This window comes from Podarcis erhardii (genome assembly GCF_964252035.2).
Source record: "Podarcis erhardii genome assembly, chromosome: 13".
NCBI classification, from domain to species: Eukaryota; Metazoa; Chordata; class Lepidosauria; order Squamata; family Lacertidae; genus Podarcis; species Podarcis erhardii.
In genome coordinates this window covers 11850877-11867543 of record NC_138502.1, presented here as the reverse complement: position 1 = coordinate 11867543, position 16667 = coordinate 11850877, and the positions used below count along the sequence as shown (strand labels likewise).

The window sequence follows — 16667 nt, the reverse complement described above, 5'->3', positions numbered from 1 at the left end:
AATAAAACATGCTGCCTGCTTTAACGACGGGTGCTTTTTAAACGGTTGCGTCTGAACCTACCTTGTACCACACCAGACATTACAGTGGTGCCCTGCAAGACGAACGCCTCGCAAGACGGAAAACCCGCTAGACGAAAGGGTTTTCCGTTTTGGAGGCGCTTCGCAAAACGAATTTCCCTATGGGCTTGCTTCGCAAGACGAAATGTCTTGCGATTTCCTGCGGGTTTTTTCCCCTTCCCCCCCTTTTCCTAAGCCGCTAAGCCACTTATCAGCTGATCTGCTGATAAGCCGCTTAACAGCTGATCCGCTAAAAGCCGCTAAACCGCTAATAGCGCTAATCCGCTAAGCTGTCAGTGGGCTTGCTTCGCAAGATGAAAAAACTGCTATACGAAGAGCCTCACGGAATGGATTAATTTCGTCTTGTGAGGCACCACTGTAGTGTGTGCTTTTAGTGCTAGGTGAAGACCCATTTATTCACCTAGGCATTTAAAAATAATTTGGGATCCTCTTCATATGAGGACTTACATTTCTCTCTTTGGGTTAAAAAAGCGTTACACTTCCATTTATTGATCAAATTTATATCCTTCCTTTGAAAGGAGCTCCTTTTGGGCTTTGTTTTTTGCATTTTAAAGCTCTGCTTTATTCTTCTGTCACTTGTGATGTGCCCAGAGAACTATGTTGTTGGGCAGCCTGTATAAATGGGAGGAGGTGGGGATCCAAAGATTTATGAACAGTGCTGAGAGGGCAGCCCACTTCTGACTTAAGGAATGATGCTGCCAAACAGCAACAGCCACTCCCCTTGTGCAGTGAGCCTCTCCAAGCCTGTCCTCTTTTGGAAGCAGCGTGCTGGGCCGTAGAATTATGACCCTTTGGGCAGTGACAGCGAGGGGATGTTGTGGCCCTGATGCAATGAACCATAGACGATGCTCTTCTAGGGTAGCGTTAGCAGATCTGTGTATCTCCTTTGGCAACAGAGAGCCTTGGTGTGGTGTCCCAACTCCTCCGAGCTTTCCATGGTTTTGCAGAGCGCAGCTGCTGAATGATTTAATTTCAGTTCACCAGTGAACGCTGCCGGTTAATGGGGAAGGCCCTGTGGAGATTAGTCATGCGCTCAGGCGATTTGCTTTGGGCTGCTGATGGGGTTTCTGGTTTCCTACAAGTTCCTAATTCCTGCTTGCTTGCTTCTCACTTCTCCCACACCAGGTGGACAGAATTCTTCTTCTGAGCGCTGAGCCCCACGTCCCGCTCTTTGGCTCTGCCCTTTGGCTGTATCGCCACCATGTGTCCTCCGACTGCCTCTTTGTCAATGTCTGTGCGAATGCAACGTAAGTAGGGGGACTAGGAAAGCTGCCTTATATTGAACCGGAGCATATAATCAATCTTAGAACTGTAGGGTTGGATGGGGGGACCCTAAGAATTATCTAGTTCAATTCCTCCCCCCCTCCAATGCAGGAATCTCATCATGTGGTTCCCCCATCCATTTTGAAACCATAACATACCCTGCTTAGCTTTGGAAATCTGCTTCAGCTATTAGTCTTTCCCAATTCCATCCACGTAATCCAGTGCTCTTGGGAAGAGTGATAGCATCATGTTCTTAAGTAAATGTATCCAAGTTCTTCATGTACATTACTGGCCAATAGGAGCTTCCCCCCCCATATCACTGTCTCTCCCCTGCCCCCCCCCCCCGCCTTGGTAGAGAGAGCTGCAACCCTTCTTTGAAGATATTTATTATATATTTATTTTTCCCCCTGACGGGACTCAAGACATCTTACAGGAACTGCTAAAAACATGGAAAAATCAGTCATTTTTAATTGTATCATTTCATTCAGTTAATTAATTAATCAGTCATTTAATTCTATCACTGTTTAATTGTATCTCAAACTATTTATTAACTAATGAAGTCATTTATTGAAATACTTTCTGCCCTTATGTAGTAGGCAGCTTCCCATTAATATACTGTATTTTTCCGTGTATAACATGACCCCTATTTCTGGGGGAAGATTGCCCAGAGTTATTGAGCTTTTTTGGGGGGGAGGTTGCCCACAGTTGTTGAGCTTGGGGGGGGGATTGCCGACAATTGCTCACCCACCAAACCGCCGCCGCTGCCAATCACATGCATTCACGAAGCCAGTAGCCGACAATCGCACGCCCGGTTGCCTCAGCAGCAGCAAATCGCAAACAGACCTTGCCGCAGCCACCATTCACCCCCTTAAACGCCGCTGACAATCTCCTGCTCGAGGCACCCACCAGTCTCCTGTCCCATCCTTCACTATCCATGTATAAGACGACCCCAAATTTTTAGCATTTTTTTCTAATAAAATAACCTCGTCTTATACACGGAAATATACGGTACTTGCATTTCCCACTTTTATTTTTATTTTTTAAAGCTTTGCCTGGGTTTGCAGTATTAGAAAGAGTGTGGGGGGGGAAGCATGGGGGTCTGGTGGAACACACCCCATAAACTTTACTGAGTACTGTTCCTTCCCCTATTCAATTTTAGGAATCCAAGTACTTCCGGTTCCAGGAATGTTGTGATAAGCGGGTTCAATGAGCAAGTCCTCAGGTGAGTCTCAGAACTGAGCAAATGCAGAGGAAATGCTGGCTGGTGGGACACTATTTACCAATGTGTATTTACTGAGAGAACTTCAGCCGTCTTTGTTCCTTTGGATAGCTGAGGATTAATTCTGCAAATGATTGCTGAAAGCCAGAAAATGATTTTTTAAAAGTGTGTGTTTATGAGCATTGAAGGCTGGTGGCTACTAGCAGTTTGGCATGCAGCCAGCCATGGAAACAGAAACCTGAGAAGTACCTTGTTCATTTTGGGGTTGTTGTTTTTTTGCATTTTTTGCTGGATTAATAACCCCTTTCTGTATTTTGCAGGTTTATGGCTGAATGTGGCAACTCCCGGTTCCTAGAGCACGTTGGGAAGGCCGACGAGCTCCATGGCCTGCCCAAGAAGCGGAGGGCGGTGGCGGCTGAGTTGGAAACTGGGGTTGCCTCCTTGATACCACCCCCCAAGAGCAGGTAACTGTGAACTGAGGTTTATGTATGGGTTGCCCTACAAGTGGAGCTTCGTAAAATTTATATACTGCTTGATTGTAAAAAAAAACCAACAGCAACCTCGAAGCTGTTCACAGAAGGAATAGCAGGTTAAAAACAACTATTTAAAACATCCAAAAAAATTAAAATCAACTATAAGTTAAAATCCACATTAAATGCCAGTCCACATTCTACAAACTGAACAGGCTAAACAAAAATGTATTTAGCAGGCAGCAAAAACAGTACAGTCATACCTTGGTTTTCATTTTTTTTTTTTATAAATATTTATTAAGGTTTTTAAATATAAATGCACACATAATAAACAATCTTACTTCTTTCACAACAATTTCATCACTTCTTTGGGCTCCCTCACGTCTCCCGCTCCCATTTACATCGTTAAAAAAAAATTTTTCCAAACAAATTATCAACTTGTTTACAATCTCATGTCCACTCACATGGCAGGGGAGACACCTTGATCATACCTTGGTTTTCAAACAGCTTAGTTCTCAAATATTTTGGCTCCCGAACGCCACAAACCTGGAAGTGACTGTTCTGGTTCGCGAACTATTTTTGGAAGCTGAACATCCAGCAGGGCTTCCATGGCTTCCAGTTGGCAGCAGGAGCTTCCTGCAGCCAATCGGAAGCTGCGCCTTGGTTCCCGGATGTTTTTGAAGTCAAAAGGACGTCCAGAATGGATTTTGTTCGCCTTCCAAGGTACGACTGTACAGTGAAGGCACCTGCCTGATCAAAATGGCTGAGTGGGCACTTGTGGTGCTTAGACCTCTCAGGGTTATAACTCCTTTTGTATCCTGAATCATTTCCCTCACAGGTGGCGCTCCGTCAAGATTTTTGTCTCCTCCACCTTCCGCGACATGCACGGCGAACGGGACCTGTTGATCCGCTCCGTCTTCCCTGAACTACGAGCCCGGGCAGCCCAGTTCTGCCTGGCGATAGAGGACATCGACCTCCGCTGGGGCATCACTGAGCACGAGAGCCAGCAGAACAAGTATGAGGAGAGGAAGGGACAGACCAGGGTTATTTGGGGGTGCTCAAAACTTCCTCAGTTCTAAGTCAGCTTGTCTGATAGTTGAATTTTAGTTTAGCACAGCACCTTACACTTGGAGAGTAGTAGCCTAGCTTACAGGGTAGAGGGCAGGCCATGTGGTACATACACAGTTCTACTCCTCCAGTCCTTCTTTCCTTCTGCCTGAGGCGGCTGCATCACTTTGCCTAATGTTTGGGCCGGAGCCTGATGCCCACCCCCAGTCTCATGTCCGTAATTTCTCTTGTGCAGTTGGGGGGATCTTTTTGAATTCGTTCTTTGGAAAAGTGAAATGGGAAGCTACCTTATACTGAGCCACACCTTTGGTCCTCTAGCTTAGTACTGTCTACACTGACTTGGCAGCAGCTCTCCAGGGTTTGGGGCAGGAAGTCTCTCCAACCCTCCCTGGAGATGCCAGGGTTGAACTTGGGACCTTCTGCACACAAAACTGGTGCCCTACCACTGGACTGTGGCCTTTCCCCTATTGACAGAATGAATGAAGAAAACACAGCAGCAAAAATTTCTGTGCATCGGAAGCAAGGCAGCATGGGAGTTCTGTCAGAACACCATGACCTGTTTTTCTTCCCTGTGTAACTGTCTCCTATAAATGCATTTAGGAAGGCGGTGGTGGGATTGGAGGTTCAGCAGACAGATGTTCTAAAGGTTCATTATCTCTCTCTAGGCAGCTGGAGCTCTGCTTGTCAGAAGTCTGTCGGAGTCAGCTGTTCATTGGGATCCTTGGGGAGCGGTACGGCCACGTCCCTACGGAGTATTCCTTGCCAGATGAAGCCCATTTTGAGTGGGTGAGTGAAGAGACTGTGAGTTAGCCAGTTCTAGTGCTCAGTAGCACTTAGGGCCCAGGAGGAAGCATTCTTTCCCAAACAAAACGGGCACAGTCTGGTTAGCAGTTTTCTCCTTTTCATACACAAGATAGAAATTTTGCTGCTTGTCCCTTGAATAGCATTCTGGTATGTGCATGTCTGTTCCTGAAGGGTTTTCCCAGCATAGCTTACAGAACTGTGAAAAGAATACACTCCCTATTCTTAGCCTTGGAATTTTAAATAAGGCATGGCACAGAAAGAATACTAATTGGGAGAGGGAGAAGGAACCATATATTTTTCCATGTATAAGACTACGTTCCCCCCCCCTTAAAAATGTCAAGAATTAGGGGGCGTCTTATACTCTGGGTCATCTCCCCGCATTTTCTTAAATCTGAGTCCCCCAAAATAGAGGGCGTCTTATACATGGGGGCATCTTATAGATGGAAAAATACAGTAAGTAAACTCTGGTATCAATTCTTAGTTTTCGAATGACTGTGTGGAATGGGAACAGTAAGCAAGGAAGTGGCAAAAGATGCTGATCTCTCATGGCGTGTCCCTGCTTCCCTCATTCTGTTAGCAACCTTCTCAGAATTCCCTATCAAAGGGAATACTGTCCATGGATATAACACATTGCAGGATAAATATTTTTTAAAAAAATGAATTTGCTGCCCTAGGAGACTTAGGGTTGTTTCTAATGCAGCTCTATATTAAAGTCACTTTGGGGGATACTTGTACCACTGTGAAAATGTTTTGCTCCAGTGGAACATTGTCACACGAGAGAATGCATAGTAGTCAGGTAGCTGGTAACTTTGCACAGCCTGTTGTTTGATTATTTCCTGCAAGCACAGCCATTGCACATTAGAACCCACCCTTGTGCTGGCAGGCAGAGAATGTTGAATCCGACTAAACTTCAATGGGAAGGGGAAGAGGATGTGAGGGAGAACTGACATTAAAAGAGCAAGAATGCTGTCAAAGAGAAGATGACCTCAAAACAGCTCTTAGGAGTCCTTGAGGTTGCGTGTTGCAAAGATTGTATGTTGTCTCTGCAGGTGAAGTCTTACCCAGCGGGCCGCTCCATCACGGAGCTGGAGGTGGTTCAGTTCCTGAACGGTTGTGAGAACCCTGCTGCACCATCCAGGAGCTTCTTCTACCTCCGGCAGCCAAACTTTCTTGAGTAACGCATTTTGTTTTAAAATATTTCCATATGCCTGTAATGTAGTGTAGCTTAATGTTTGTTTTTTTAAAAATCAATTAACCTGCCATAACCTATGATAGTGTCAGGGAGAGGCAAACGGGAAAAGATGAAAGGACAGAAACCAGCAGTTATAGAGAGCCTAAAGAGATTATCAGCAGCTTGTCGTCTGACAGTCAGTCTGACGTCGAGGAGGAGGAGGATGAGCCTGAGACAAGTCATGGTGTACACAGAGGAAGTAAGGGGAGGAGTTTTCGCAGACTTGCATGCTGGGTGCGGAAAAGGAGGAAGTAACATTAGAGGGAGCAACTGCGCACAAGGGGAAGGAGGTTAATGGAAACGCTGGAGATGTACGTTTGAACTTTGTCAAATAAATCAATTGTTTGGAACTGGCTGGGAGCCCGGAGTCTTATCTATGGCCAGCTGGACAGCACTAAGCCTCTGACAGATAGTTATTGCACAAAAGCACCATTAGTTTCGTTCTGCTTTATAGCTCAGTCGGCAGAGCATGAGACTCTTAATCTCAGGGTCACAGGTTCGAGTTCCGTGTTGGGCAAAAGATTCCTGCATTGCAGAGCGGGTTGGACTAGATGAGCCTCGTGGTACTTTCCAACTCTGGTTATTTGCTGATCCCAATGGAAATTGCACTTGGTTTTGATGCAACATTTTCCAGATGCCACGTTGGGCTGAAATTTGGCATTCTGGAGGAGAATTGTGCATCCTGAAGATTCATGTGTTTCTTTTGAGTAAAGTAAGCCTGTCAGATCTCTAGTCTTCTTTGTTAGCTGTAGACAAAATGCTTTGAATTGTGTGAGCATCTGGTGAAACTGTAGGATTGGGCTTGTGGATGGGGCTGTGTTCCTCTGATCCCTCCCTTTTTGTCTTCCTGTGAGTTGTGCTTAACAGAACCTTGATTTTATTCATTTACCCTGTTTCTCTAAGGACATCGGGATTAGAGATGTGTAGACCTGTGGGGGAAGGGATCAGAAAAATTGGCGGGGGGGTGTTAAGAGCAGTAGACTCGTAATCTGGTGAACTGGGTTCGCGTCTCTGCTCCTCCACATGCAGCTGCTGGGTGACCGTGGGCCAGTCACACTTCTCTGAAGTCTCTCAGCCTCACTCACCTCACAGAGTGTTTGTTGTGGGGGAGGAAGGGAAAGGAGATTGTTAGCCGCTTTGAGACTCCTTAGGGTAGTGATAAAGCAGGATATCAAATCCAAATTCTTCTTATTATTATTCTTAGTAAGTTTTTGTGGGCCCCTCAGGCCTTCTCTTCTCTACTCTGGGTACCAAGTTCAAAATCTTCATAACAGCCCTGCAAAGTAGGTCTGGGCGAGAGGTAGCAACTGGCTCAAGAGCATTGTGGTTGAGTGGGGATTTGAATCCCATGTTTCCCTGATCTTACTCTGTCTCCACTACAACACTCGAGCTTTACATCTGGCATACATTATGGACATTAAAAACTTGTGCATGTGTGTATACCATTTTTAGTGCTTCTGCTGGGAGGCAAGGAGCTGTCCAGGGTACTGAAGCTCCACTCCCTCCATAGTACAGTACTGTACTGTACTGTGACAACACCTCTGCTCCAAACATACACTCTGGTTATAGCTATGCTGTTTGTGTTAGCCTCAGAGGATTGGAACTCTAGTGAGAGGTGCTGAGAATTTAATTCATTGGCCTCCTTGTCTCTCTTGGTTATCTCTTCTTTTGCATGTGCTTGCAGAATCACATTTTTCCAGTATCCCTTGGTATGCAAGCATGATACGTACAAGCAAAGCCACAAAATGGTTTGGAAAGATGTTAAATCTGATTTGTAACATGGCCTGAGATTCCTCTAGCTGTAGGCCCACAAGAAGAGAGTGAAAGACAACTGAAATAATCGGGGTGACAAATTTCCCTTCCATTGTTAAATTGCATATATGGTGTGACTGTAGAATTGCTGATCACAAGCAACTCTCATCATAAAAGGGAGACTGAACCGGTACATGTTTATTGGAAAGCAAACTGGTTTCCTGACCGGTTCCTTTGAAGGAAGGCATGGCGCAGGAGGGACAATGGGCTATAGTCATCATCATTATCATTTTGTTTGTATGCCGCCTTTCCATAGTTGCAACTACGCTCAAGGCAGCTGACAACATGACAAGAGTTACATAATTACAAAATTACGTAATTACAAACATAGCAGAAGTCATAAACAATAAAACACATCAAAACGTACACAACTAGATGGAAACAATTTCCACATAAATCATAAGATCTAAAACTAAAGATACAACAATATCAATAACAGCAACGAGCTCTCTCAGCCCTCCATAACCCGCCCACCAATAAACACAGTTGTACTTCGGAAGTCAAATGGAATCAGTTCCAGAAGTCCATTTGACTTCCAAAGCACAGCTTCTGCTTGGCTGCAGGAAGCTCCTGCAGCCAATCAGAAGCCGACGAAGTCCCATTGGACGGTCGGCTTCCAAAAGAAAGTTCAAAAGCCAGAACACTCACTTCCAATTTTCTATCGTTTGGGAGCCAAAACGTACGAGTTCTGGGGCGTTCAAAAACCAAGGTACGACTGTATATGCATATATGTATAACTCATATCCAAACTTCTTGGTTGTCCAGCTTTGGCTTTTCAACCCAAACACCCAGGTTCTTTCGAAAACATGAATCTTGAAAGCAAATCTCACAGAATGTGGGTTTCCCTTTCATTCAGAATTGTGGTCTGTCATAATCTAGTGTCTCTTTGCTCCTCTGTCACTCTTGGCAGCTCCGTGCCAGAAACGTGGAGGGCGGATTTCGTGGCTGAGTCAGAGGAGGCCAAGCGCCGGCTGGGAGACCTGAAGGAGAGCATTGAGAATCATGGCAGCCTGGCTTCATGTAGCAGGTGATGGGAAGGTGATATTGGTGGGGGCAGTGAGAGATCCCATAACCCTTCCGCAAATGTTTTCATTATTTGTGGGTTCTCTCTTCTTCTTCTGTTTTAGATACGTTTGTCAATGGGGCGGGGTAGCCCAGGGCAGGCCGTACGTCAAAGGGCTTGAGGATTTTGGTGTCAAGGTACTGCAGGATGTATGGGAATGCCTCCGGCGCCAGTTTATAGAGGTAAGGACTGAAAAAAGCAAAGACTGGGCAAGCGTGTTTGGTTTTTTTCTTAACGGACTTTTTGCGTAGAGGGAAGCTTGTTCCCAGCAGTTATGTCTACAAACATTCTCTGTAATGGTGAGTTTATGGAGTGGGAAGAGTTCCCCAATATCCCTCTTCCCAACATCAACAACAACATGCCGTCCAGCAAGAAATATAATACGTTTTGATCTCAAGGTCATGAGTTCCAGTACATGTTAGGTGAAAGCTTCCTGAATTGCAGAGGTATGGACTAAATGAGTAATGAGAGAAATGTAATGGAGGCTTTTCAGAGGCACAGTGAAGAACATCAACCACTCTTGCAAATTTTTATTTCATTTTTAAAACACTGCAGTTTGAAGCCACGGGTGTTTGTTTTTAAACCAATCACCCTTGGGTACCTGTCTGCCTTTCTCATCATTCCCGTCCCTGCTTATCCCCCAGGGAGATGGCTCCACTCTGGCCGATGACGAACCAGAAAAGGAGGAAGAAATTGGCCTGCAAGACTCTTTCCAGGAGTTGCAGCAGAGGAAGTTTTGTGCCCGGGCAAAACTCGTCCATTCTGTGGCTGCCCAGCTGCGTGGAGGAAAGCTCTGTATTGTGAACGGCGAGCCTGGCCAGGGGAAGACTGTCTTCCTGGTAAGTAAAGGAAGCAAGATTTGGAGGTGGGAAGGAGTCACTAGATACTAATAGTGAACTCGATTCTCAAAGTGTGTAGGTAGCCAGAACACCATCCGTGCACCAAGGAGATACATTTGCAGGGTCGGGGAAATGCCTTGGTTTGCGGTAGTACAAAAAATGAGACTTTAAGAACAATAAACCAAAAAATGCTGGAGGGGAGGACCTCAAAATGTCCTAACAGGAACTGAGCATGTTCATTGAATGCTGGGTAGGGGTTGGGGATGGAGTGGAGACTGGGTTGATAGAGGAACTGGAACGGAATGGCTGGCTAGAATCTGCTGGTGTGGTTAGCTACCTTTTAAATTAAATTAAATTTTTGTTTACTGACATTGTTCCTGGGAATGACAGCATGCTATTTGCAGGATCATTCCACTGGGATGCTTGCAGTGGGGAACGTTAATTGCTGCTGGGCTTTACAGCTCTGCCACTCTTTTCAAGCAGCAGTAAAGCTTTCATCAAAAGAGGGTCAGTGTTGAAGAGGATTGGACTAGGACCTCACAGACCAGAGTTCAAATCTTGCTCTTGGCCCTGAAAGTTCACTGGGTTGACTTTGGGTCAGTCATCCCCTTCTCTCTCTCTTGTCTTTCGGCCTAACTTCTACTTCACAGGGTTGTTGTGAGGATAAAGTAGGGAGGGGGAAACCTATGTTTATCACCTTGAGCTGCTTGAAGGAAAGGTGAGATATAAATGAATTGAGAAACCTGAGAGCTGAGGGAATAGTGACTTCCTCAACCCATGGAAAGCACATATTTGTCATGACTAAGGGCAGAAACTACTAGAAAATACTGGAAGTTTATAGAAGATTCTGGACTGTACTGGAAGACTCTGGAAGCTTTATATTGTTTTGACTAACTCAGGGTCACGTGGAGCCAGGAGAGATAAATTCGTGGGCTCAGTGAGCTGCTTTATCTCTTTGCTCTCTTACTCTGCTTGTGCATTGTATGGAACGAAATTTTTGCCTCAGTAAGTTTTTCTTTTACTATGGATCTTTGACTCTGCATGGTTCCTTTTCATTTACTGCATGACACTGCTGTTTGTCAATATTAGCAGGGACTAAAAACTAGGAGAATGAGTTATGGGGTTGACACTGGCCAGGTCTGATTTGGCTTGGCTCGGACCTGTTGCTGAATCCTCCTCTTCTGCTGTCTTCCTTTTACCTCAGGCGGCCCTTTCCCAGGTGCTCAGAGCAAAGGCCCCGCAGCAGAAAGAAGATCCTGCTCCCAGTTACCATGTTGTGACCCACTTCACCCAAGCCCGGCCCAATCAGGCCGAAGCCCAGGTCATGTTGGGCCACCTGTGTGCCCAGCTGAGGAAATTGCTGGCGCATCCTCCAGCCCCACCCAAAAGCTACAGGTTAGCATAGCGGCCATTTTGAGGAGCCTGGTTTATCAGGGGTGACGTTCCTTCGGCTGCAAGCTTCTGTGTAAGAGAATAAGAGGGCTGCTCTGTTTCCTTTCAGGGGGCTGGTTGGCCAGTTTGACTCCCTCCTCCATTCTGTGGCCCTGTCTTTGAAGCGACGCCAATCTCTGGTGGTTTTAGTGGATGGTGCTGACCTTACCTACAAGGCCGGTGGGCAGCTGGTTTCTGATTGGCTGCCCGAGGAGCTGCCCCAGGTGAGCTTTATATCTAACCTCACCTGTGTGAATATAGCATGCATCCTTTCCCACCAGCCACATACAGATGATGGCCCAAAGTTCCCTTGCACCTCCTCTTTGCATGAACCTTCTGTCTTTTCTCTGACTCTCCCTGCAGCGAGTTAGCCTTGTCCTCAGCGTCTCTGAGGAATCTGTACTCCTTGGGTCTCTCAAGCGGCGGAAGGACGCCTTCTCTGTTCCCCTTGGACCTCTGGACCCCCCTGACCGAGTTGCCATGGTCCGCAAAGACCTGGCCTTGTATGGCAAAAAGTTGGAGGAGTCGGCTTTCAACAACCAAGTAAATGGAAAAATGAAATGTTGTGTTTGCACATAATTTTGCTCCTTGCACCGTGTTCACTCTTGAGCACCACCTATATCCCAGTGCAGGTTCCAGATCAGCTGTGAAGTGGTTGATCTTTGCTTGTTGCTCCAGCTGTGTTTCTTCCTGATTATTAATGAGAAAGAAGCAGGGAAGAAAAGGAGTGGTTTTCCTGGGCTATTAGGAGCCAGAGGATGGCCTAGTAGTGGCTGGAGAACTATCGAGTCCTGGATTCAAATCCAGACCCTGCTATGTAACTCTGGGTGACGTTGGGGCCAGCCACTGTCTCTCCTTGGCCTAACCTACCGTGCAAGCATGGTTGCGAGGATAAAAGGGGCCACCTTGAGCTCCTTGGAGGGACGGTTGGGGTAAAACATACTAAAGCATTGTGCCCATGCTTTTCCCCTTTACCCCTCCAATGATAAATTATCCAGTGGTTAGAATGGAAATGGGGAGCCTTTTTTAGATTCAAGGGCTGCATCACCACCTGGGCAGTCTCCCAGGGGCCCACATGCCACTGGTGGGCGGGGAAAGTGGGCGGAGCAACATCTGTAAACTGTACAGTGGTACCTCGGGTTAAGTACTTAATTCGTTCCGGAGGTCCGTACTTAACCTGAAACTGTTCTTAACCTGAAGCACCACTTTAGCTAATGGGGCCTCCCGCTGCTGCCGCGCCACCGGAGCCTGATTTCTGTTCTCATCCTGAAGCAAAGTTCTTAACCTGAAGCACTATTTCTGGGTTAGCGGAGTGTGTAACCTGAAGCATATATAACCTGAGGTACCACTGTACATGTTGTATAGTAGCCTGGTTCGTTCACACAATCACACGTTCCTTTCTGTAGGCAAACAAAGGGCATTATTGGAGTTGAAGCACACATTTTAGCTAGGCAAAAACAGCCGGAGGGGCTGGTAAAGGCCCCAAGGGATAAATAGAAAGGCTTGGGGAGCTGCTTTTGGGGGGGTGCCTGGGGCCTGAGGTCATCCCCCTGCCCAAGTAGAGGACGCTTTGAGACTCTTGATTCCCCCTGTTTCCCTACAGATGCGGCTGGTGCTCCTGAAGCGAGGCTCCCGGCAACCTTTGTACCTGACCCTGCTGACTCAGGACCTGCGGCTCTTTGCCCTGTATGAGAAGGTGAGGCAGCTGTTGAGACGGATCGTGGGTTGGGAAGGAGGAGGAGCGACAAGGCATCACATAGCTCCAGACCTCAAGGGTCTTTCTGCACAGTTGGATCATCGGTTTCTTCTCCTTCCCCCTCCTCCCCCCTTATCCACAAGCTCTCGGAGAGGATCCAGAAACTACCTGTGTCCCTTCCTTTGCTGCTGCAGCATCTGCTGGGCTGCCTGGAGCAAGATCATGGGGAGGAGATGGTTTCTGTTGCCCTTGTGTGTCTCTGGGCCAGCAGAGATGGTAAGTCCCACATGAGGGGGAAATTAAACAGTGACATTGCGCACAGAGCAGAGGCTATTGGGCCTGTGAGGGCCACACCAGATATCCTTCCCGTGCTGCCATTTGTGATTATTTCTGTTTGTGATGGTCTCTGGGCAATTGTCTGCTTTCGATAATTCCTCTACCTGTAAATATTTCAGGGAAGACACATTGCTTTGTTTCCAATCTGAAATCCTTCCAACTTTTCAAATACCACAGATGCGACAGGGGAGGCGGTGGGTTATTGTTTTTCTGTTGCACTATAGCACAAGAGTACCCCTCCAGACTTCAGCAATGGATTCACCCTTGCCATCATTTGCAAGGCTGCCTTTGGATCTCTTCTAAAGGTTGCATAGTTTTTTGTCGTCTCAACATCTGATGGGAGGGCGTTCCACAGGGCGGGCAGCACTACCCAGAAGACCCTCTGCCTGGTTCCCTGTAACTTTACTTCTCGCAGTGAGGAACCGCCAGAAGGCCCTCAGAGCTGGACCTCAGTATCGAGGCTTGGGAAGCAATGTAGAATGACAAACAAAAGCAGGATGATGTTTGGACGGTCCGGTTTAAATCACCACTAATGCACTATTATCAGCAAAATCCACCCACAACACACACACACACACACACACACACACACAACACACACACAACACACACACACACACACACACACACACACACACACACACACACACACACCAATCTGCAGGGTCCTACTGTGATGTATCTGAGGCAGAGATGGCCAGTGTATCTGATTATATTTATCTGATGGTGATTATATTTATCTGATGGCCTGCCTTCCAGTTAAATGATTCTCAGAGTAGCTTACAGGCTACATATTCCTCTGGTTGATGCATGAGGCCAGGCCATGTTTCTCTTCAGCTCTACAACCCCAGAGCAGGCAACCTCCAGTTGGATCTGAGTGTTCCTTCTAATGCAGGAATATGCAGCTGTCTCATACGGGGATCAAACTTGCAACCTTGGCATTACCAGCACCATGCTTTAACCAACTGAGCTATTCGGGTTCCAGTGGCACTTGATCTACATCAGGCCAGTTGTTGGGGGATGCTGGGAATCATAGGCCTGGAGGGCGCAGATTCCCCCGCCTACTCTTAGATAGATGACTGTGGTCGTGACCTTCTGCAGGTCTCATGGAGCGAGATCTCTACGCCATCCTTGCTGACTTGAAGGACCTGAATGGGACTGACGTCACCATGGAGCACGCCATCTGTGTCGAAAGACAAGCCAGGAGCCAACCCATGGCCCCCTTCTTTGACTTCTTGCGGAGCCTGAGGGGGTGAGTAGTGACATTAAATTCCCCAGAATAAACATTTGGAGAAATTTCTTGAGAAATTGATGCTTCTTTGAGGGGTGGGGTATTAATAATAATAATCATCACCATCATCAATAATTTATTATTACTATTATTATTCCTGTCATTGGGGAGTTGAGAGTTTTTGGGAAGCGCTGGGTTTATCGCTCTCTGCTGTCACCCCACAGCTTGCTTGGGGCATGTGGCTCCCCCTCAGGGCCTTCAGGCTCTCGGCTGTATCTCTCCAGCGCCCCCTTGAGGATGGCAGTAGAACGGCGCTATCTGAAGAATTCAGGCTTGGACTACACCGCTCATATGCTCTTGGCAGGTAACCCTTCTCACCTTTTTGGTACTATGGAATTCTTGGTCTTTGGCTGCTTTTTTCTTTCTTTTTTAATCAGCTGGTTGAAATGTGCCACCTTTCAGCAGAGCTTGGTAGTACTCCAACCAGTCTCTAGGTGGCAGCCGGCTCAATAGGTCAACAAGGGGTGTTGCAGTTCAGCCAAGTGGCCTGTAGTGGGTGCTAACAGAGCAGTTGTCTCGCATCTCTTTTGTTCTTACAGCTCATTGGTGGAAACTGGTAGGCTTGGACGATTCCTGGAACCAGAACTGTGAGGCAGAGGCCTTGATGGCCCTCCCCTATCACATGGTAAGTGATGACTCTGCTGGCCATTGACGACTGGGGAACTAAAAGGCCATGTTGAATAATATTGAGACTGGAGAAGCCAGTATAAGTTGCATTTTCAGCTGAATTTAGGGAAGCCACTTGAAGCATCTGCTGTGCTGAGCTATTTCATTGATGCTTTTGTTTGATTTGCTCATTGCAAATAGCTCAGTCTGTAAATATTGATAATATTTGCAATGGCAGTTGAATAATTTTGATTGCAACTGGAGATCTCAAGATTACCAAGACGAAAATTGGGGACGGGGTGGAGAAACTTGAGAATAGAGCTGTATGGAGGTGTGGATCTGAACTGTATCCTTCAGCGAAATGAACATCCTCCCGTTTATTTATCAAAATTATTTGTATGCCACCCTCTTGCAAAACCTGAGAGTGGTGTGCGGCAACATAAAAGCAATGTTTTATGTTTAAAAGCAATAATTGCTCTCCATTGTGGAAGGAATTTTGATCCTCAACCTACCTGTTCCAGTCACCCAGTCTTTTTATGTGCGGTTATTATTAGCTTACGGCCTAGAACTGTCAAGTAAATTTGTGAGCTCTGCAGATGCCTTCTTAAACCACACTCTTTTGTCCATTAGGCCCAAAGTGAAAACTTTGAAGTGCTGGGTTCTCTGCTGACGGACCTGAGCTTTGTGAGCGCTCACGTGCGGCTGGGTCTCCTCCACAGCCTCTCTGAGGCCTACGCACTCTATGGTGAGCCACTGATGCCCCCTAGTGGTTGGGATGGAGGCAGCAGTTCATAAAGTGCCATTGTCCCCTGTTGGATTAGAGGTTTGAAGACTAAGCTGCTCTCTTCCTGACTGAGATGAGAAATTTGCAGGCTGGGTATTGGCAAAGCTGCTCCTGGGCTGGGCCAGAATGCAAGGCAGCACTGCGGAACCGCAAAGGGTCGTTTCAGGTCAGATGGGCATACTGAGATGTGAATTCATCCAGTCCGTTGAAAAAGGATTCTTTGGCCTTTTCAGAGACTGCGTCTGACTTGGAGGTTGATGAGACTGTGAGGACCTTCCGGGCCTTCCTGCAAAGAAACATGGGGCTGCTTTCCCAGAATCCTCTGCTGCTTCTGCAGCAGGCAGCCAACGAACCGCACGGCTCGTCGCTGTGTGTTCAGGCTATGAATGAGCTCATTGACAATGGGAGGCCTATCCTGAAATGGGCTAACAAGCCCCAGGAAGCTCAGAAGGCAAACAGGTAATTCTGCAAAGTATTCGCTGTATTTCATCTTTTGCTTTTTCTGTAAGGCTCACGGATCTTGTTTTGGTTCTCTCCCCCCCCCAAATGCCCAACAGCCTTGTCCTGAGCCTGCCTGCCACTCCTTCCTGTGTCTCCATTGCCCCTTCTGGAAAGCTGGCTGCTGTGGGCACTGCTGATGGAATCCTGCACCTCCTGGATGTAGAGACTGGGCAGG

General features: G+C 46.9%; 1 protein-coding gene across 4 annotated transcripts in view; it reads left to right on the top strand.

Annotated features, from left to right (window-relative positions):
* Positions 1 to 16667, top strand: part of TEP1 (telomerase associated protein 1) — a 55072-nt gene that overhangs the window by 19460 nt on the left and 18945 nt on the right. For all 4 annotated transcript variants that reach the window (XM_081835133.1, XM_081835132.1, XM_081835131.1 and 1 more), the window contains exons 17-36: positions 1204 to 1325; positions 2501 to 2563; positions 2881 to 3024; positions 3869 to 4045; positions 4764 to 4884; positions 5952 to 6076; positions 8856 to 8972; positions 9073 to 9190; positions 9653 to 9847; positions 11052 to 11242; positions 11349 to 11502; positions 11642 to 11821; positions 12882 to 12974; positions 13118 to 13250; positions 14412 to 14562; positions 14766 to 14905; positions 15141 to 15226; positions 15838 to 15952; positions 16225 to 16450; positions 16549 to 16666. In XM_081835133.1, coding sequence (XP_081691259.1) covers positions 1204 to 1325; positions 2501 to 2563; positions 2881 to 3024; positions 3869 to 4045; positions 4764 to 4884; positions 5952 to 6076; positions 8856 to 8972; positions 9073 to 9190; positions 9653 to 9847; positions 11052 to 11242; positions 11349 to 11502; positions 11642 to 11821; positions 12882 to 12974; positions 13118 to 13250; positions 14412 to 14562; positions 14766 to 14905; positions 15141 to 15226; positions 15838 to 15952; positions 16225 to 16450; positions 16549 to 16666 — 2769 coding nt within the window. The remainder of the gene's footprint in view (positions 1 to 1203; positions 1326 to 2500; positions 2564 to 2880; positions 3025 to 3868; positions 4046 to 4763; positions 4885 to 5951; positions 6077 to 8855; positions 8973 to 9072; positions 9191 to 9652; positions 9848 to 11051; positions 11243 to 11348; positions 11503 to 11641; positions 11822 to 12881; positions 12975 to 13117; positions 13251 to 14411; positions 14563 to 14765; positions 14906 to 15140; positions 15227 to 15837; positions 15953 to 16224; positions 16451 to 16548; position 16667) is intronic.